The sequence below is a fragment of the Xiphophorus maculatus genome, chromosome 1 (assembly GCF_002775205.1).
Source record: "Xiphophorus maculatus strain JP 163 A chromosome 1, X_maculatus-5.0-male, whole genome shotgun sequence".
Classification (NCBI taxonomy): Eukaryota; Metazoa; Chordata; class Actinopteri; order Cyprinodontiformes; family Poeciliidae; genus Xiphophorus; species Xiphophorus maculatus.
In genome coordinates this window covers 29,204,826-29,226,080 of record NC_036443.1, presented here as the reverse complement: position 1 = coordinate 29,226,080, position 21,255 = coordinate 29,204,826, and the positions used below count along the sequence as shown (strand labels likewise).

Here is a 21,255-nt window from a genome sequence, read left to right as displayed (position 1 = left end):
TTACAGCACCTCCATCCCACAGTTTTGAACATGTAGTCCCAAAAAGAATGTTTAAATTTTATGCTTGAGCAAATTAGCAAATGTTCTATTTGTTGGCTGTACATTTCATACACACAAAGCTTTATATGGGTTTGATTGTGTAATATTTCTGCTCTTAGCCTGCTCCCTTTTTGTTTTTAATCAGTTTTTATGTAAAAAAAAAAAATGCTTAAAGCAGATTATGGTAATACAGTACAGCAAATTAGCCATATAGTTTTATTTAATTCCCCTCATAAATGATAAATATGTCAGAAAAGAGGCTTTCTTTTCTTTAGGCTTTTAGTTGTAACAGGGAAATGGTGAATGCACTGAATATTTATCTTTGTAGGTGAGCCTACGATGAAATCGACAAAGTGTTACATGTATAATGGTAAAGCTACTAGAGTAGATTTCCAAAACAAATTATCTAATTGGGACAAATGTTTCAGTTGAAGTATTAACATGCTGTGAGAAAATGACACATTTTTATACTAAGACCATATATATAAGGTGAATGGAAGACACTCATGCAACCTAACAATGCAAAAATCACATTTACAATAATTTCATGTTTCATTTCTTGGTGTTTTTATTGACACTCAGGTCTGAAAATTAAGAAATTGGATTTTTTTTTTTCATTTAATAAGTTATATGTGAACAATGTTTTTTGATAAAATGTGGTTGCTTTTCTCCGGAAGTCAATAAATATTTTAAGAAAAAGGGATTTGGACTTTTAATTTCTGTTTATTGGGCGTGTTGGAAAGCGAGTTGTTTCCAGTTTGAGTGGCGACTTGATTAGCCAATCATGAGCCTTACATTTGGTTCTAACCAATCAGCGTTGCAAGTGGGTGGGGCTAGATTGGCTGTAATCAGGGAATCCGGGGAGAAGTCGCGTTATTGTAGTTTGGGACTCTTCGTCTGTGCGGACGTCCCTACAGGAGGGTAAGCAGCTTTACTACTACTAAACAAGGCTTCGTTCAGAGCATGGCTTCTACATGTTGTAGCGATATAATGTATGGCAGCTGATTTTTGGCCGTGTTTGATAAACCTTTGCTCTTTGACGAGAATTATTTAACGTAGCATTTAGCTGATGATGCTACCAGTCAGACAAAGATGGCGACTCTTCAACTGAAGTAGTGACGCAGTATAAAGAGGCGGGTTAAAGCTTGTAGCGCGGAGTTGGAGCCGTCAAACCGCACTGTATAACAGTTATATACAGTATTAAAATGATATTGTTATTAGTGCGGCTTTTATTGTTTTTGTTTAACAGTTGCGTTAATTATCTGTGTAAAAGGTTAACTGGCATTTACCCGCGTATTAAAACCGTAGAAAGTAACGACTTCTAACTGTACGTTGTTACACTTATGATGAACGCATTTTTAAATCTATATTTCTAATATGATTGTAGCTCTAAGATTCTTTAAATAATAATGTATTAGCATTCATAACAAATATCAGAGCTGACTAACCCGCTTCAAAGGTTTTTGTGGGTCAGAATCTGGAAAGTTTGGTAACCAGTGATCTTGACAGCAGTTCCTCCTCCTAAGCAAGCATGTGGCGACAGTTGAAAGGATTAACTCTCTTTTAACAGGGAGAAACAGGCTCAGTAATACTACTGTAGTATAGATTTAAGAAAAGGAAAAACTGATCACATGGTGTTTATGGTTATAGATGGTGGAATAATACAGATAAACCCATAAACCAAGAAGCTCAAAGGGTTTAGATCTCAGGAATTTAGTACCAAAATTATTGCCTTAAACTTGTGTTTCTCAAACAGTTTAAAGTTTTTTAAATTAGCCATCAGGAAATTCAGTTTTGTCTCTGCTTTTTGGAAATGGAGTTGTTAGCATTTTACTACAGTTATGAGGCCTTTGCTGAATGACAGCCTTCAGTCAGAGGCTGTTTCAGGCTCATTGCGAGACTGACTGCTACTGGAGATCCTTCCTGCCCACAGCGTCATCACCCACAATAACAAAATATCCGAAAATATATCAGTTTTAGATTGAATTCTCTTTTCTTTCCAGATTTGAGATGAACAGAATCAGAATACACGTTTTGCCCTCGAGTCGCAACCGGGTGAGTCAGACTGCCCGACCGCAGGAGCCCCAGGCCTGCGCCTTCACCCAGCGGCCCTGCACCCAGCCTCGCCTCGAGGGCTTCGACTTCTGCATCAAACACATCCTGGAGGACAAGAATGCCCCGTACAAGCACTGTAGCTACGTCTCTGCCAAAAATGGCAAGCGCTGCCCAAGCGCTGCTCCGAAGGCCGACAGGAAAGATGGGTACGTGGAGGAAGGTTCATCCTCGTAGCTACTCACTGATTCAAACACGTTTTTTAAAATTTTCTTATGTTTCTGCTGCAGGGTGACGTTCTGTGCCGAGCATGCTCGTAGGAATGCGATGGCCCTGCGAGCTCAGATGAGGAAGGCTTCTTCAGGTCCGTCTCCAGAGGCTCTGCTGTCCCAGCTTAGCTGCTTCAACCGATCGGAGACCCACAGTCTAGATGGAGGACGCTCTGAGGCCAGCCGCATCCTGGGTAAGACCTTTGGTTTGTCTGCAAACTTAAATGTGAGAGGATTTACCTTTAGTTTAGGTCCTGAACATAATTTTAGTTCAAGACCTGAATGCTATGTATTTTCTCATCTAATTTACAGCTGGAGCTGGCAATTGGTTAAGTAATCGATTAGTCTTTCAACTACTCAGATGATTAATCGGATAACTAAATTGCCAAATTCTGCAGATTTTTTATTTAACCACTTAAGCCTAGAAAAACAATAAAATATACAAATAAATAAATCCCATTTTTAAATGATAAATTAAGCATTTTGTTTCTTAGAGGGCAATAACATATTTCCTTTAGTGAACTCTTGATCATTAAAAACTGTCATATTATTTTATTCCTACAGATCCATATAGTGTAGGGCTGATCTGGTAAATAACGTTTTGATTAACCGATTAAAAATCAGATTGGAAAAGGTTCTTAAATAGATTTTTTTTTTTAAAGAATTTGAATCTGGTGAAGCCAATAACTACCACTTGAGGAATTCTGGGTAGAAAATATTTACAGATGAAGTTTCCTTGTTTAATCTTAAATGTATTATATTTATATTGTTTATATATTCTCTTATGTTATTTTTTTCAGTAGATTACCCTTTTCTGTCTGCATACCCCAGTTAACGATTAGTCGATTACTAACGTAATTGGCGATTATTTTAATAACTGATTCATCACAATCAATCGTTTCTAGTCTAATCTCTCTTTCTGTTGCAGATGAAGAAAGTCTGAGTGAAGAGGAGCAGAGCCCGCTGGTGCTGGACCAGACCTGGAGAGGAGATCCTGATAGCGAGGCTGACAGTATTGACAGCGATCATGAAGATCCTCTGAAGTAAGACGAAATGTGCAGCCATGTTTTCTTCACCTAAATGTTTTATGTGTAGCAGAGTTGACAAGTTTAACATTTTGAACTGCTGTTCCGACCTATGAATCATTTCTTATAGTTTATTTTACAAAAGTATTAAATGTTATCCTCTCGTATTATATCTGTGCTAATTTAGATTTCTTTTCGATAACCTTTGCAGACATGCAGGGGTTTACACAGCAGAGGAAGTGGCTCTGATCACTAGAGAAAAGCTCATCAGGCTGCAGTCGCTGTACATCGACCAGTTTAAGCGCCTGCAGCATCTGCTGAAGGAGAAAAAGCGCCGATACCTGCAAAACCGTAAACTGGAGCATGAAACCTTAGGTAACTACAACTACCTGCAGCCAGAAAGCATTAGATGAGATCTGTTCCCATGGAGTTTTTTAACACGTTTTGTATTTTTGTTTCAGGAAGCAGTCTGTTAACGGGACCTGAAGGTCTTTCCATGAAGGAGAGGGAGAACCTGAAGAAGCTGAAAGCTCTGCGTCGATACCGCCGCCGGTACGGAGTGGAAGCCCTGCTGCACCGGCAGCTCAGGGAGAGGAGGCAGGCGGTGACAGAGGGAGCCTCTCAGGTGAATAAATCATCATGAAAGGATTCATTAAAGTCTTGCCATAGAAAGTGTTGGTTACAACACAAAGTATTCAGTACCAGGCTTTTGTATTCTCTCAGAGAACCACACCTATCCAGCAGACCTTGGTGCATCCAGATCTGCTATAAATGAATTTATTAAACTTGACTATACACTTTTTAATAAATGTGACCTAAATCTTGTTTTTATTGCTCAGCTTACAATATCAGTGTTAAGCTAAACTTTAGCGTTAGTAACATAAAGCTACATAATTTTTAAAGTTTAATCAGTGATGCTTTTATAACAAATTTATGTCAGATTATGATTTCTTGGTTAATGTCAAGTTGTCATAACAAAGACATTTTGAATAATGTCAACTTTGTATTAAAAGTGTCATGATTTACCGAATGACACTTTATGACAAGAGTCATAAATATTCATGAAGACTTACTCATGTTCATGACAGGTGTTATGTCATGTTTATGACAGAGTCATGACAGTCTTATTCACAACCTGTCAAATAAAGTTACCAAAATATCTTTGTTTATTGCAATGATTCCTGAGACAATTTCTGGTCCAGCTTAATTTGTTATTGTGACAGGCCTAGTCCAGACTTTTCAATATTTGCAAAGTGGACTCCTTGTTTTTTTTTAACAAGACAAAACCTTTATTACGTTTGTTTCTATCATAAGTCACAAATCCGTTTCCATTGGAAAAATTTGACAATTTTACTCATTTAAAGTGTTGCAGCCTCGTTTATTGTTGAGTAGGTTTTCAGTGGTTTCTATCCACCACTCAGCAGTCATGTTACCAGCTCCAACTGAACCACATCAATCATATTTCTGGTATCTTTTTGGGGGTTTTTCTCTTTTAACATTCATGCAGGCTTATTTCTTATGATTTTCTTTAATTGGTGCATTTCTTTCTCCTGATATTTCCTGTTTTGCGCTGCAGCTCCACATGAGATCCGTGGGTGAAATCTGCATGGCCTTTGTTGATGGAGTCAGATGCACGAACCCCTGCCTCCCGGTGGCCAGACACTGCCTCTCTCGTATCCTTCATTCTACTTATGTTGAGTCACACAGTGGAGTTGTTGTTGTTGTGTGTTTTGAATTAATTAACTTTTTTTCCTACCTTTCCTTTCTGCTTCGGCTCGGATCAAAAGCAGCAGCTTGCAGTAGCTGTTAGTTTTCTCAGAAAGGAGCCCAAAATAAAACCTTCCCATGGTCTGTTGATTTTCCCCAGATTTACAGGGACTAAATCAATTCAGTTGGAAGGAATAATCATTTCTAGAGCTCGGCGATGTGGCTTTTTTTTTAATTTCATTTCCCAATGAAATTGTTTTTCCCCATTTGTTTTTTTTTTTTTTCTGAAAAAATAAAAACTATTACAAATGACAGAAATATATTTTCAAAAAGTGGATTTTATTTCAGTCATCTCTTTTGAGAGTTGGACGGTAGAGTATTAGAGCCAAACTACATAAATCCTTATTTAATTATGAGCATATAATCATAATACTAGGTCAATAATAAAGCAATTTTACCAAAAGAATGTTTTGAAATTTCATGAAAAAAATTGTCTTAATGCTCAGTTGTTTTAAAGTCCATCAATAATTTGATGCTGATGTGTTCAAATTTGAAGTATTACATTCAAATCCAAAAATACTTTGGATTTCTCTAAGGGAAATTAAATTATATGTAAAACCAATACCAAAAGTATAACTTAATAAGATCCAACATAATTTAAATTTTTTATTTTTCATGTAAGACTCATAAAATAGTTTCTTTATTAATTTGTTCTCCTTATATTACGACTTATTCTGGTAATTTTAATGCTTTATTATCACATTATTTCTACTTTATTCTTGTAATACTATGATTGTATTAGCAAAATTAAAAATGTTGAATAGCGTAGTCTGGCTCTAATAGTCCGTCATAGGCTTGGCCTGAATTCAAATACCAAATAAACAGCAGCTGCAAAATGCACATGTCGGACAAGATGGCCGCCCTGGGCGTGATGACATCACTCCAGGGAACTCTGGGGAAAAAAAGCATTCAAAAAATTTAATCTTCATAAAACAAAAATTGGATTAATTGATGAAATCGATTTCTTTCCCAGCCCTAACGTTTCCTTAAGATGCATTTTTTTATTCAGGATAACGTAAGTGAAGCCAGATTTCAGCTTAAGAGATTCTGTTCAGATTATAGTGCCGATTGTTTGCTGGTTAATTATACATTTTGTCTGAACATAAAACCTACAGAAACAAAGATTCATGCAGGTTCTTGAAATCCTTAAAAATGCTTGAATTTCAATTAGATGTTTTGAATATTTGGAAAGTGCTTGATTTCTGTATAAAGTCCTTGAAAGTGTTTGATATTCAAACTGCATAGTTTGGTAATAAAATGCAATGTAGCATTTCATTAAAAGCCCAAATTTGGAAAGTGTACGTACAGTTTAAGCCAAATTTAAATATAATATAAAGACAAAACTTTTTTTCTCACAGTCTAAAGTTAATCAGGTCAAACTTTTCTTGTTTTAGGTTAGTTAAAATTACCTAAATTATTTCTATTTTTTGATTTTAAAAAGAGTAAGATCAAAAAAATCTCATGAGAATTAAAACTATCTTCTTTTGTTCATTTCTGTTGTTTTTAGTTTTTAAATTTCTCATGAAAATTTCACATCATAGTCGATAGGTTTGTAGTTTTGTGTATTTTTCCTGTTTTTTCTGGGTTTTTAATCATGTTTGTGTGAATTCCTTCTAATTTTCCTCAACAAGTTGCTGCTCAGATATCTGCCAGGACAGCAACCAGGTGCTTTTTAAAATCTGCCCGGGGCTGAAAGACGCTCCCTGCGACCGGACCGTCCACATGGGTCAGTCGGACGACCCCCGATGCCCTCTGCACCTCACCCTGCCGCCGCCCATGTACCAGCCGGAGCAGGAGCCGCCGCCGCAGGAGCCCTTCACCCCGTCCAGCAAGGACATGTACCTGAGCGCGGCGGAGCTGCAGCCCACAGAGAGCCTCCCGCTGGAGTTCAGCGACGTACGTCTGACCTTTGCCGATACACACCCACCATGACACAAGCGTCTGCTAACAGAATCGTTTCACAAAACAATCAAAAAACTAACCATTAATAAAATGAGTTTGGCAATTTATTTATCTGTCGTATCAAATTGAATTAGGTGGTGTAAATTTTTGGCAAGTTGATTCCCTTTTTAAGCAGCAGGCGGCGACGTTGAGGTGTTAAACTGAGCTACATTGTTTGCAAAGGTTATCCATCTTTGATACTTGGTGCCTGCAGCGTGGCGTAGCAGCTAACATGTTTTAATTAGACGAAACAGGGAAAATTAAACAGCAATTAAGCCTGTCGCAATTAATCAATTAATCGCACAATAAATTAAAACAAGCTCAATCATTTCCATTTGCATCATTTATTATTTTTCTTTCTTTCTTTCTACCAAAAACTGGATGATAAGTTTTCCGTCTGATGCTTTGACCTCAAGTAGATCATTTTTGTTTCAAAAGACAATTTTTTTCCATAATTAATTTTATTTGTCATTTCAGTTGTTTTGTTTTTTCTGAATATTTAAAATCTCTTCCAGTTCCAGTGTTAAATGTTCATTAGAATTTCAAGTTTATTAATCTTTGAGGATGTGTTCTTGCTTTATTATGCCATTACTGTTATTTTTACTTAAATATTGTTGTTTTGAGACAATATTTATTGTTTATCGTAATAACTTTATCGTGACAAGCTTAACTATAATTTATTAAAACGAGTTATTTCAGCTCATTGATGCAGAAGTGAATAAAAATGTTTAATTTTTTAACCTCTTTTATTGATTTTGTCCTCATGCTGTGTGTTTTGCAGGACCTGGACGTGGAAGGGGACGGCATGCAGGGTCCCCCGTCCCCCCTGCAGTTTGACACGGCCCTGGCCCTGGAGGACCAGACCATCAGAGCCATCGCCGAGGCTCCGATGGACATCCTGACCGGGGAGGACCCGGACCCGGACCAGGTGGACCTGGACACCTCAGGACACGAGCTTTCAGAAAGAGACATGGACGCCATCATGGATGATCAGGTCAGTTTGAGGCTCAACCGAGAAAATCATTCTGGACTCCTCTGTGAATCCTCATAAAGGATTAGATTTAATATTGAGATGGTATGATTTTGAAGTAGTTAATTATTTTTGACCATTTAATTTCATATTTGAATAAATAAAATGACTTTGTTCCTGTTTTACAGCTTTGACATTTATGTTTCACACACATCAGACTATAATTATATAAAGTCATTCTCTGACTGGATGTTTCATAAAGTTGATGTTTGGAAGAAAGCTTTTAGTTTCGTAACTATTGCCAAAAATAAAAATGTACGTTCCTGTTTCTAGTTATTTAAGTTTTTATGTAAGAAATAAATATTTTCTGAGTATACATAACCCCCCATCCTGTTATGTTATTCAAGGCATTGATGGCTTTAAAATTTATAATGACACCATAATCATATATCATGTCAGGAAAAGGACCACTAATGTCTCTGCAGACCACACACATCCTGGACCTAAAGTGTTTAAGCTTTTACCTTTAAGGTTAATATTGTTTATGAGGAAAAAAAACATTTTCCTTAACTGAAAGAGAAATAATCCAAAATAAGCATATCTAATTGTAACTGAATGAGCATTTAAAGCCAACTAAGATTAACTGAATAATTTAGAAACTCTGCTTAGTTTTTGTTTGTCTTAGTAATTTGAAGTCTAGTTTCAGGTTGTTGTTGGGGCTTTTTTTCCCTGCTGTTTTTACAGAAATCTTTTAAGGTTACTCTGCCATATGTAACTTTTATATTTATTTCAGGGCATAAAATCCAGGAGTTGTTGTTGCTGTATTGATCATCAGCTCTTCTTTTAAAGGGAAATGTGTCGATATGTAGAGGTTTGTCTTAAAAATGGGGATTTTAATGGTTAGCTAAAACCTGTTTGTTAATAACATAAATGGAGCCTGCTGCGTTTGAGTTGAGTAACCAAACTTATTAAAGTTGCACAACCAGAGCAGAAAAACACCAACTTATGTTACTGAACAAAAATGTCACGTTTCAGTTCTTGTGAAAGTTTTGATTCTCAGTTTGTCTCATGACACAAAGCGGCTAGAAGAACTGCTACTGCCATGGATTTTTAATGGCCGACTTCTCGTAGAAAAAACTTTGATTTATTTCTGGTGTCTTTCCTCAGGTGGTGTCAGACATAGGTGGAGGAGAAGAAGACGCCACCGACAGCTCGGCCCAAGACCTGGACCTGGCAGCCGGCGACGCTCCTCGATGAACAGAGGCCTTTTTATTTTTCTGCTACTTTTGGTTCCAGATAATTTGGTTCTGTGAATTGGTAATCTTCTGATCTGGTACCTGGTGGTACTCAAGTGTTTGTTTGTTGTAATAAAAGGTGACAGAGGAACCAAACGCTGTCAGCTGGTTGTATTTGTCTTTACTTTAGTCCAGTGGTTGTTCATAGGGCGGCCCGGGGACCATTTGTGGTCCCTAGTTTTGAATGGTTTTTCAATGACAAATTTATATCTTAAATGGAAAATTTTAGGTGCAGAACAAGTGTTTTTCTGTCATTAGTTGCGTTGAGATTTGTTTTTGCTTTTATTTTAATTTCATAGTAAGTAGGGCCACAAATCTCCAGTAATATTTTACTGTAAAACAGATTAAGTCACACAGTTAGTGAAGACAGTTTTTGTATATGTTGCTGGGAATAAACTACAAATAATATCTTCATCAACAAATTAAAAAACTTGGACAACTTTTGGACCTTTTCAATTAAATTATTACATGTTTGTTGCTTAACAGGTAAAAATGTAATAATTCACAACAAAATCACTTTAGATTTTTATGGAAAAAATAAATAATTTTTGCCCCTGAGTGGTTCTTACCAGTAAAAAACTTTTATTGGTAATTGTATTTTTTTGCTAATGTTTTCAACAGGTGCCTCAAAATCCAATTTTCTCATTGTTTTAGTCCTGCTAAGCTTCTGTAAGATGTCCAACTATGCAGCAAAACTAAATCTGGTGGATTAAACGGGGAACATATTTGATAAAGCCGTTTCTCGTTGAGGAGATTTCAGCTAAGTGCTCTTTAAAATTCCTCCCCAGGTTGTGAGAAACTGTAGATTTGTTTAGTTCCAACAATGAGTTGCATTCGGATCACTCTGGGGAACTAATGTTGTGGAACTAGGGTTCCTACTGGATCCTGAAACATAAGAAGAGAATTTCTAGACTTTTTTCATCAATTTATCAAACTTCTTTCAGGTCCAGGAGGGAAACCCAGACTTTTACCGCTCTTACAGGATCTCAATGTATTCCCAGATCAGAGGGTCTATAAAGACTCCTAAAACTGCACCATGTGTGCAGTTTTAGGAGTGCGGTTACTTGATTGCACCTTGATTGCAGTGCAATCAAGTAACTGTTAGCTCCAGTTGTAAAAATGCTGCAACTATCAAATATAAAAGGAAATTTGATGTTTTGAAATTGGGCCTCTGTCTCTTTAAGAAGCTCCTGCTCTTTCCGAGACTCCGCCTTCAGCACATCGTCATGGCAACGTTTCAAGTTTGCCTTTACAGTCGGAGTTCTTTCTGAGTCTTCATCCATGGGCATGATGGATGATTCTAGCATATTGGCAGCATGTTGGTTCTGATTTGACCATTTCCTTGGTTGATGCATGTTTGGTTTTGGATGCAGTGTCAGTAATGATGAGTTACTCAGTACTTTACTCAGTAGACATTTTACCAGATACTTTTTACTCCTACTTGAGTAAAAACATGTTGTGCTACTTTTACTTGAGTACAATTCTCTGCCCACCTCTGGTTCTGACCCAGTTATAGTTTCTAGGTTTACAGTAAAGCTCAGCTTCTTGGAGCCACCTCAGAAAAAAAAAAAAAAAAGAAAAGGGAAAAAAATGGGGCGGGTTCGGCCGTTTTCATGCAATGACATCACTTTTCCTCCGACCCAAACACAGAACACAACGCCGAGGCAGAGGAGGGCACAGCGGCCGCTGGCTGCATTGGAGCCGCCGCTGCGACAATGAGCACAAGCCGCTTTTAAACGCCAAACATTTGGAGATTTTTTCATCCTTATCAGCCATGATCCGGAGGAGACGCGCTTCTACCGGATGAGGTGAGCGCAAAATGAAAAACGCACTTTCTGTGTGGTGAAATGCTCGCCCGGCGGCCGAGATTTTGCAGGAATACCGTAACAGTAGCGGGTGAAGCGAAGCTCTGCTCTGGTCTGCACTAATGTTTCATGATGGATGTTTAATTCTCAGCGTTTCGTTGCTGTTTGTGGAAGAAGCTTTAGGGCGTTTCAGCTCTCTCTCCCCGTCGGAGGGGACTCGTTTCGGCGCAGTGTTTGGGTCTGCAGGGCCCGTCCTTAAAGAGAAAATACAACCATTTTACCAACACTTCTAGCTCTAGAGCAAATGTGGGTTTAATCCGCGTTCAGGACTGAAATGTAAGGTTTTATTTAGCCTCGAAACCCAGAAAGAGGAACCCAGAGAAGGAACTGGTGTGTGCGGCTCTGGTTTCATCCTGCAGCTTATTTATGATGGAAATCAGCTGCGCTTCTTTGAAAGCAGTGATGCTCCACAATCAGAAGTAATACGTTAATAACAAGCGATAATAGCTCATCTGAAAATGGATTAATGAATTTAGATATTGAAGAATTACTTTGAACAAAGAAAAGTGTAAAGAAAATGTCACTTCCCTTGTGTGCAGGGGTGCTTCCAGGAGGTTTTTAAAGGGGGCGGTCAGAAAGGGGGGACCAGAATCCAGAATAGTAGGAAAGATTGGATGAATAAATAAATGTTGCAATAATTTATATTCTAAAGAGTATGCATATAAAGCCCCTTATTGAAAAAAAAACATGCTTCAAGATGGAATTGGGCATTTATTGTCTTGTTTATCATTTATTTTGATACATTTCTTATTACGATAAGAATTTTGATTTGCTGTTGTCAATATAAATTCCTCTTAATTGTTTAAGACTCTTGAAAACTATCTAAATTGTTAATTTTCCCATTTCTTTCTACTATTTGCTCTGTGAAAATACCAATGAATTTGAAAATATGATTAAATTTAAGGTGGTTTGATGATATAAATAACTTTTTATATGAATGGTGTCATAACGAACCATATTATAAATGGGAATGTTTTGTCAGCAGCATTTGTGTTTGTGGGACTCTGATTGCTGCAACACACAGTCACAGATATATCGTTATCACAATAGAACCACAAATATTGTGATCAAGCTCTTAGTCTATATAGTCCACCTCTCTCGGTCTCCAAGTGTTTAGTGAAAGGACTGATGCCTCTCCAATGATGGTTTTGTTTGTATCCAGCTGTCATACAAATCTTAAAAATAAAGAAAATGGGACGTTTTTCCATCTACTGGTTTGTTTGTCAGTAGTTTTGTCAGATGTTGATACTACATTTGGCTGTAATAAACAGGAAGTAGAGGATGACACAGAAACGACTTAGAAATCTGGGCTTATAAATGTTTCTGAGTTTTGTGCCAGTGCTACGTCACCTGCTTCCGAAATTATTCAGAAAATGTTGTTTCTGTCTCTTTACAGCATTAACTCTTTTTCTGAAAAACCAAAAACTGCCTCAAGCAAGTGTAGTTTTATTTTATTTTTTGCAAAAAATTAGGAAGTTATTTAGAATTTTGAAATTTCCATCAGCATTTTCTATTATAAAACCTGAAAAACTCTCACAGTTGGGGTGGTTTTCACAAGTCACTGACTTTGTGGTGCTGCTTTAGAAATATTTACAAGGAATTTTGCCATTTTTTCCCCTCATCAAACCTTTCCAAAAGTTATACTTATTGCTACATGTGCACAATAAATTGTTGGGCCCTTTGCGCTAACACCAGTTGATATAACTTTTTGTTACTCACCACATCGATCACTTGTCAAGGTAAAAAAATAAATAAAAAAAAGCAGTGTACACCTGAATACTGCCACCTGCAGGTGGGAGTTATCAGTCACTGAAACTCAATGTTTTAGTGGAAAATTTCTATGAACGCACAATTATGCATTAATGTGAAAAAACGCTGGATCCTGTTGATTTTGTGTGAATTTCCGTGATCATGAATAGCATCAAACTGGAGGAAGTGGCTACTGTCAAAGATTGGTGCAACGAGAGTTTCATCTGCATTTTCACAGAACAATTATTCAATGTTTAAGGAAAGAACTTAACTTCCTCTTGGCAAAGATGATTTATTTGAGTCATAAAATAGCATTTATTTACAGTAAACTGAGTAGATTATTGAAAATGACCAGGATTAAAGCTGCAGTATATAAAAAGTATTTTTTACATATTTGTTATAAATAAATATATATTTAAATATATATATAAACGTTCAGTATGTTGTGACAGTATGTCATGAAAGAGATAATCAGTGAAAACAATTATCTCATTTGCTATCTCCCAGTGCTAACTTAAAAACAACCAATCAGAGCCAAGAGGCGGGTCTTAGCGCTGTCAATCACAATCTTGTGTGGTGCTGCTCATTGCCTCTCCACATCCCTCCTTTAGTGTAGTTGGCATAGCCACCAATGACAGCAGATAAACGGTTTTCCTGTAATGGTGAGTTGTTTCTCCACCATTAGCACATTTAGTAGTGAGTACTTGAGGTTGATTGACAGCGCTAAGACCCTCCTCCAGGCTCTGATTGGTTGTTTTGGTCAGGAGCTGCACATTTCCATGAATTTACGTGAATTTCCGCAATCGGACGTCAATCGTAGATCGATCTTTTCTCAGATTATCTGTCTCACAACAAACTGTCCCCTCATGGTGAGAGTTTTACCAGATATGTAAAAAACATATTCTTTATAAAAGTTACATACTGCAGTTTTAAGATGTCTGGAAAATGCCACTAAAGTTATTCAGCGTTCAGTTATTGTTGGTTTGACATCCAAGGTATCCTGATTTCAGCAGTTGGTACTTTTTCGTCTAAGCAGAAACAAGTGAACCTTTAAGGCCTATAAGAATAGAAAATCGAAGCTCAACTTGTAGACATCAGGATTTTATCAGTGAAGGCGAGCAGGGATGAGAAAACAGGCCAGCGTCTGAGTCCGACTGGGTCTGTGGTTCTGCTTTGTGCTTTAACAATGCTGCTTTTCTTTAATCAGGACGGCACGTTTTCTCAATGGTTCCCTGTCACGAGGAGCGGATTCCTCCTTGTTTGTTTTCACTTCATAAAGTGTTTTTATCACCACCAACACATGTGTTAATAATGCCAATAATATCTGGGCCAATCAGAGATTAAACTGGGGTTTAAGACCTCTATGAAATAGTTGCGGCGTTATCAAAGGGTCTGTTTTTGTTCGGAGCTTAATGATCTCGGCACTGCTGGTTGGAGGCCAGAGATGTGCTCATGCTGTTTTCATTGTCTTGTCGTTTTGCTGGGGTTTTTTTTTCTGAACAAAGAGTGAGCTTGACTTCAGAAGAAACGAGGGTGGAATGACTGGGAAGAATTTGGGCTGTAAAATATTTAGCTTTCACTGAAGATCTGCTGAAACGTTCGATGAATTTTTTAGTGTTTGCAGGCTGCTTTATCCTCATCCTAATGCTTTTCTTTTCTAGATTTTATGCTGATTTAGTGTTTCAGTTTTGCTGCTTTTGGCAGCTTCTGATGAACACTGTATATCAGGTACAACATCTGCGAAGACCACATTTTAAAAAAAGGCTCATTTTAAACAAAGACCTTGTTGTTTGAGCCTGATTTGTTTTATCTATAATATAAACCTAAATTCTTCTTCTGTGACTCTATTACATTCCTGTCTGACCGATAAAAGCAAATAAAAGTGATAATGATGCAGCATAAATGGGAAACTTTGGTACTTTCTTCACTTTTTGATGATGATGATGATGCTCTGCAGATCGTGTTGTCAGTTAGCAGTGGAACACAAAATGTAACTTTCCTCTTTGATTTAGTAAAATGACTCACAATTTGGTGACATATTTTTGATTTAAAGTCTTTTTGAGGTGGAGAACAAAAGAGTGAAACATTGGATTGAAGCGTAATCAGAAGAAAACACAATTCTATCATTTTAGACTTTTGGAGATCTTTATTTATGATGCTTCTTCAGTGTTGTGGGCTTTGTTTTTGTGTCTAGTTCATGAAGATTGTAATAAATGGTGTTATATTTACATTTATGTTTAGCTTGATACAGATAAAAATAACGTTTGATGATGTATTGAAGGTAAAAATCTACTTTTTAAGATGAAGACCAAGTTTAACTGATAATGGATGCACAGAAACCGCTGCGCTTGTGTTAGCATCACAAACGTTAGCCAAACGCATCTTTGAGCTGACATGCATAAAATTACCACAGGATGGATGCGTAATCTACAGCCGCAAGTATACAATCAGTAATAGCTAATTAGCTGACAGTGGAGCTAAGTCATTTAGCACTTTTGCAAACTTCGAAAACATTTATTTAGCTCTTAGCTAAGTAAAGTGCTAATTTACTTGAGTGTTTTGTAAACTTAAAGTTGAAGAATGTTTGACAATATGTTTTCTTTCTTGACTGTTAAGAATTCTTCAAGTCGTTGGAAGAAGAAGCTAAGTGCGCTAAATGCTAAAAGCAGAAATTAGCCTCACTGCTAGCAGATTCTCAGATTAGCAGAAGTTTGCCAACCACTACAAAGGCTTTTTTTGGTGAAAAAAATGAATATGACTAAATATGACACAGAAATATGAGTAAATATATCAATTTGTACACTTGTGTCCATTTAATTCAAGAATAATAAGTTTTCCCTCAAGAAAATAACTTTTTGAACCAAACCACCGTTATTTTTTTGTATTTCTTGCAGCTTATCAGCAGCTGCTAGCAAGAAAACGGCAAAAAATTACTTTCCTGGGTCAAAATTTGTAGTCTACCTTTCTGCTTTGGAATAATTTTATTTCTGAATTTATCTGTCAGACCTGAAATCCAGAGCTGGAAAACAGCAGTACTGTGTGGGGAACATGCAGAGCCTGAACCCGACGTTGGGGGTTGGTGTGTGTGGATAAATGTGGTTCCACTCTGGGCTCGCGGTGTGACGTTTTGGGTCTGTGCCCCCCGTGTTTGGTGCCGATTGAAGTTTCTCCGAGTGCCCAGTCTCAGTGCAACTTTTGAGATAGCGTTTCCAAGCTTTGCAGCATTACATCACAAGAAGTCATGCCAACAACTTATTGAAGCGGAACAGGCAGCATGAGTGCCGGCTCGCTCTCTCTCTCTCTTCTTCTCTCTTTCTCTTTTTCTCTCTCTCTCACTCTTTCTCTGTTTGCCTGTAATTGTTCACAGATGTTCTGAAGGCATTTCTGTCCCACATTTTGCATCGGGCGGTTCGCGTAGACGCCACATTCGCTGTTGAGACTTTATTAGAAAGGAAACGTGGCACAGACCAAGTGTTTAATTTTGATGCTAGTCTCGTTAACCGGTTTAGCTCGTTAAAGTATTTACAAGAGTTGCAAAAAGGTTCATTCCTCAAGAGAAAATTCTTTAACAGTTCTTGTAACTTTGCAAGACATGATGTATCCCCTAACATAGGCGTGTGATAACAATGCCAGGACAAGAAGTCGGTGTTTGTGGTCAATTTTGTTGACCATAAACAACAATTGTTCTAAATTAACCAGGAAATCGAAAGAGAAAAACATTTCAACGAAATGCATTTTAAAAATGCTATCAGAGTGATTTGAAAACAAATAATCTGGAAAAGTATGGAGTGTTTTTCAGGTGGGGATGTAACTGTGTGCTTTTGCAAACTACAATCTGGCTTCCTGTCGTCTTCTTTAATGTTTCTGCCAGTAGTAACTTCCTGTTGTTGATCACGTGACTTATTTGTTATGAAAAATTTTTTCCAATGCAGTTTTGCAAAACACACTAATTTGGAAACAGCTGAAGAAATACCTCAACCGAGCGCGAAAGCTTTTTATCAAAAAACTTTTTACAATTGTCGTGTTTCTATTAAGCAAATTTACTTTCGTATTTCCAATTTGCGTAGTTTTATGGGCAAAGGAAGCGCAGCTGCTGATGCAGGATATTTTGCTCTGCAGCTGGCGCTCCCGTGTCCTGATGAAGCTGCTTGTGATTCTGTTTAATCCCAGCTGTGTCTGGTGAAAGGATTATACAGATACAGGTGAAAAGCTGATCAGGTGTCGGTGGTAATTTATCTGCCGATGCATCCTGAAGCCATGCGCCGTGTCCGTTTCCTCTGCAGCGGAGAACATTCCACAGTTTGTTATTCCAGGTTGCATTTTTTCTTGCAGTCTCCAAACTACTTGTACTTGAGGTAGTTGACTTCTGATTATTGAGGGTAAAAGAGTTATACAAGATGGAGAATCTGCACAGCCAAAAGTACAGCTCAGAAAATTAGAATATGGTGAAAAATAAGTTACTTATTTAATACATAGATTTTTTACACAGATTTTTTATATTTGAAGCTTTTATTCTTTTAATTTTGATTGCAGATAATAAAAAACTAAAATTCAGTGTCTCAGGAAATTTGAATATTGTGAATATGTTAAAAACTGTATTCGTAGAAAGTTGAGTGGAAGGAAAAAATGTGGTAGGTAAAGATGCACCAGCCACTACATGTAATCAAATCCTAAAAGCTGGCTACAAGCTAGAGCTAAAAAACGTATCACAATATAATTGTTTCATATCAGTTGATATTGATAATTATTGATTGTTTTTTTTGTTTTAAATATGAAATGCTATCAGACTGGTGGTGTGACTTTTCCTTTTATCTTCAGTTTTCACTCCACGCCATTTTAAACAGTTATGAGGCAAAGTGCAAAGCTTTAAACTGCCGCTGCGCAAGTTGCTTGACTAGATGTTGCTAGGTAACCACAAGTTACTCGACTCGTTGTTGCTAGGTAACCGCATAGTGAGTGAGGCAGTTGATGCCACTCTTCGTTTCTTCATGTTTACACCTGCGTTACACCCATATTTTAAAACACAAACACAAAATGTGTTGCATTTATAAAACTGGTATCAAATGTGAAACCTACACATCTCCTTTCTTTTGTTTTCACTAAAAGAGATTTCATAAATCTGGCATTAAAACCTGCATTTCTTTCCATTTCAAGGTTTGGCCATTTTAGATTTTAAAGTAGAGATAATTAATAATTCAGGCCAGACTTATCATTTCTGATTGAATTTTGTTTTTTATTGATGATTTTAAAGCAGGAGATGCTTCTTTAGGGCATTTTAACTGTGATTTTCCACGTAGCCTGATGAGTCTTGTTTGTTTTCATCACAACAGGAAAACAATCAAGGACAAATGAGATCAAATCACCCTTTGCAACTTTTATCCTGCCTTCATATCTTTGCATTGCTCTTTTATCCCTTCCTGTTTTCATTTTCCACATGCAAACAGTCCTTTTCACCCAGTGTACTGTAGAGTGAATTTACTGTAGTTCAGTATTTTCATGAGTTACAGAGATAAATTGGTACAAATGTTGTTATTTTTCACATATTCTGTTGCATTTTGCCAGCTTCCAACAAGGAATGTGCACATATTATATTCCTTTCAAGGTCGAGATTTGTTGCGTTTACGGTTGAATTTGAAGAATTCAGAAAATGCACCTCGGACTTCAAAGAACACTGTAAATCTGCGAGGCGAAGCCCGATTGGTGGATTTATCAAAATATCCATATCGAATTGAAGCGCCTCAACTGCAGAGGAGAAAATAAATGACATACTCAGATATTTTTCTCAACAGAATGTTAATAAAATATGAAGAGGGAAAAATCTTCATGTTTTTCTACATTTAAAAATGGATTTTAATAGTCACTTAAAAATCAGTATAAAAATAAAATGACATCTCTCTTGGCTAATCTCTTATTCAGCTCGCGTTTCAGGCTGTCAGAGTTTATTTCATGGTTGGTTTCATGAAGCAACATCTGGATTTAACAAAGCCGGCTAACCTTGAACGCTCAAGGTCGGTCTGACTGTGAAATATCGCTTTAATAGGTCACAGTTTGTGGGTTTTCCAGGTTGCACAGACCAACATGACAATATTTCACCCGGTTTGATGTCTACAGACGGGTCAGAACCTCCTGCTGTCATCATATGTAGCTTATGCACCCCTGCGTTTGCATAAACGGATCCGCTTTGAAGACGGGGCCTGGTTGGGTCCGGGGCCCCACGTAATCAGCGATCAGCGCGGCCCTTTATCGCCTCGCTGTCTGCTGCACGCAGGTTGTGTCGTTTCCATGGTTATGCACCAAAGGCTCCTCTGGAGTTCGCATTAGCATAGAAAAATATTCATCAGATTTCCCATAGAGCCGCCGCGATCCGGCAGAGCTCCCAGCAGGAGGCAGAGCCGACTGAGAGCTCCACACGGCGCCGTCGTTCTCCTCATCATCATCACAACTGTTTACGCGCACTCAGCGAAGAGTCTGGCATCAAAGAAATCTGCGATCTGCATTGTTTCCCCGCAGGCAGGATTCTTCTCCCCGCTGAACCTCCTCAGCTCAAACCTCACTGAGAAACTCGAACGTTGGTGGGAAGATCATCAGGGAAATCTAAAACATCAAACCCAAGTTTAAAATCCTCAATATAATTTCCCCAAAAATTCCTCTGTCTGGTGAAAATATGCATGGTCGAATACTTCAGAACCACTGCAAGAACACAAAATACTACCAAGATTTATGTTTAGTTTCTTGTGTAAATATACTAGTTCACTTGAAGTAAGACAACACTAACTCAAAGTAACTTTACATTGCAGGGCATTCTGGGTAAATGCAACCAAAACAAATGTGCTAGCCTAGCGCTAATAGGAGAAATCACTTGTGATCTTTTACCAAAGACAAAGGAGAAATCCTACAACCACTAAAATCTGACTCTACTCCATTTTTGTTTACATTATGTGAAGAAATTGCACTCAGTGTCTTGTTTGTTGTTTCCTTCAGTAGTTCCTGGTGCATTGTCCTTAAAACATCTTAAAATTAAGGCCTTAAATTGTCTTAAATCCATGTAAAGAAATATAAGTTGGCCTTAAATACGTTAAACATAGGTCTTAAATTTTGTTGTGACAAGAATATTTAATCTCTTATAGTCTATGTAGTTTTTATTTATTTTTGTTTCTCACAAGACCTTTCTGTCAGACTAAAGTTTGAGTCACAACATCGTCATTGCGTTCTGTGACCCAAAGAAGTTGAGACTACCGGTAACAAGCTATTTCCAAACTAGCTAGTTAACAAGCTAGCTTGTAACTAGCTAGCTAGTTTTTTGCGCCTGTTGTGGATAATTTCAGATTATCACCAGTTGGCCGGATGACGTTCATCTTCGATATTGGCGGTTGAGACAACTGGTAACTAGCTGCTAATATAACCTTGCTAGCTAGCTAATTAGCTAACATTTTGCATCCATCATGGGAAAGTGCAAATTTATCTCTTTTTTTTTACATTTCTGTCATGATACAGGTTTTAAATTTCATTAAGTCTTTCTAAGACCTAAGTTTGAGTTGGTGAAGCCTGCAGAGACACTGCTTATAACAATTGGAAAAATGTCTCTTTTTTAAGTGAAATAATCTGCCAGTCAAACTGGAACTTTTTTAGCAATATAAAGGAATTATGTATTTTAAACAAGCCCCTATATCTTGCTGAAAAGTTACTTGTAAGTTAGTTTTGTCTTATTGAAGTGCACTAAGATGTCTGCTGTAGAATCTGGACCTAAATTTTCTTGGTAAGGTTTTGTGTTTTTGTAGTGTAGACCCCATTAAAATCCACCCTGCGCAGGAATCTGTGCTCATGCAAACAGCACTTCAGCTGCTGCAGCTGCAACAAGCATCTAATTCATCAGCCGGGCCAGAGAAAACACGGCTTGGAATGCTGCTTAATCAAAAGCTAGCGGCTCATCGCCACATCCCCTTTGGCTCCACGAAGAATTAAAAGACCTAATAGCTGCAGTTTTATTTACTGTACAGAAGAAATGTGAAATGATGAAGTGTGGCTTTGGAAATCTGGGATTTGGGCTGCAGACAACAGAGCTCAGTGATACAGGGAGGTTTTGTCTTGATTCAGGATGTCTTGAACAGGACTCCTTTTGTGCAGCGCTGCAGATTATTTTAATTTATCCAAAAATTAGTTGTTATTGAGGATATTAAAGCCTGCCCTCCCACACTCACCACCTCCTCCAATCCCTAAACCCTCTGCAACAAAGTGCTGAGTTATCTGCCGCTGCAGTGTTTTCAGCTTCCTCCATCATCTCAA

At 37.6% G+C, this 21,255-nt stretch overlaps 2 protein-coding genes and 1 non-coding gene across 3 annotated transcripts in view; all 3 read left to right on the top strand.

Moving 5' to 3' along the window:
• Positions 1-896: 896 nt before the first annotated feature.
• On the top strand, positions 897-9,458 carry kansl2 (KAT8 regulatory NSL complex subunit 2). Its single transcript, XM_005801896.3, has 10 exons — positions 897-960; positions 2,043-2,300; positions 2,382-2,554; positions 3,289-3,403; positions 3,597-3,760; positions 3,847-4,010; positions 4,962-5,058; positions 6,795-7,048; positions 7,875-8,087; positions 9,231-9,458. Exons 2-10 carry the CDS (start codon positions 2,050-2,052, stop codon positions 9,318-9,320), a joined length of 1,521 nt encoding a protein of 506 aa, XP_005801953.2. The 5' UTR covers positions 897-960; positions 2,043-2,049; the 3' UTR covers positions 9,321-9,458.
• LOC111610048 lies at positions 5,156-5,292 on the top strand. The gene has a single exon (XR_002753475.1). It is a non-coding gene; the product is annotated as a small nucleolar RNA SNORA2/SNORA34 family (small nucleolar RNA).
• A 1,527-nt stretch (positions 9,459-10,985) lies between the features above and the next one.
• nckap5l (NCK associated protein 5 like) overlaps positions 10,986-21,255 on the top strand; it is a 49,232-nt gene continuing 38,962 nt past the window's right edge. The window contains exon 1 of the mRNA XM_023336276.1: positions 10,986-11,166. The gene's annotated coding sequence lies outside the window, so the exon portion shown is untranslated. The remainder of the gene's footprint in view (positions 11,167-21,255) is intronic.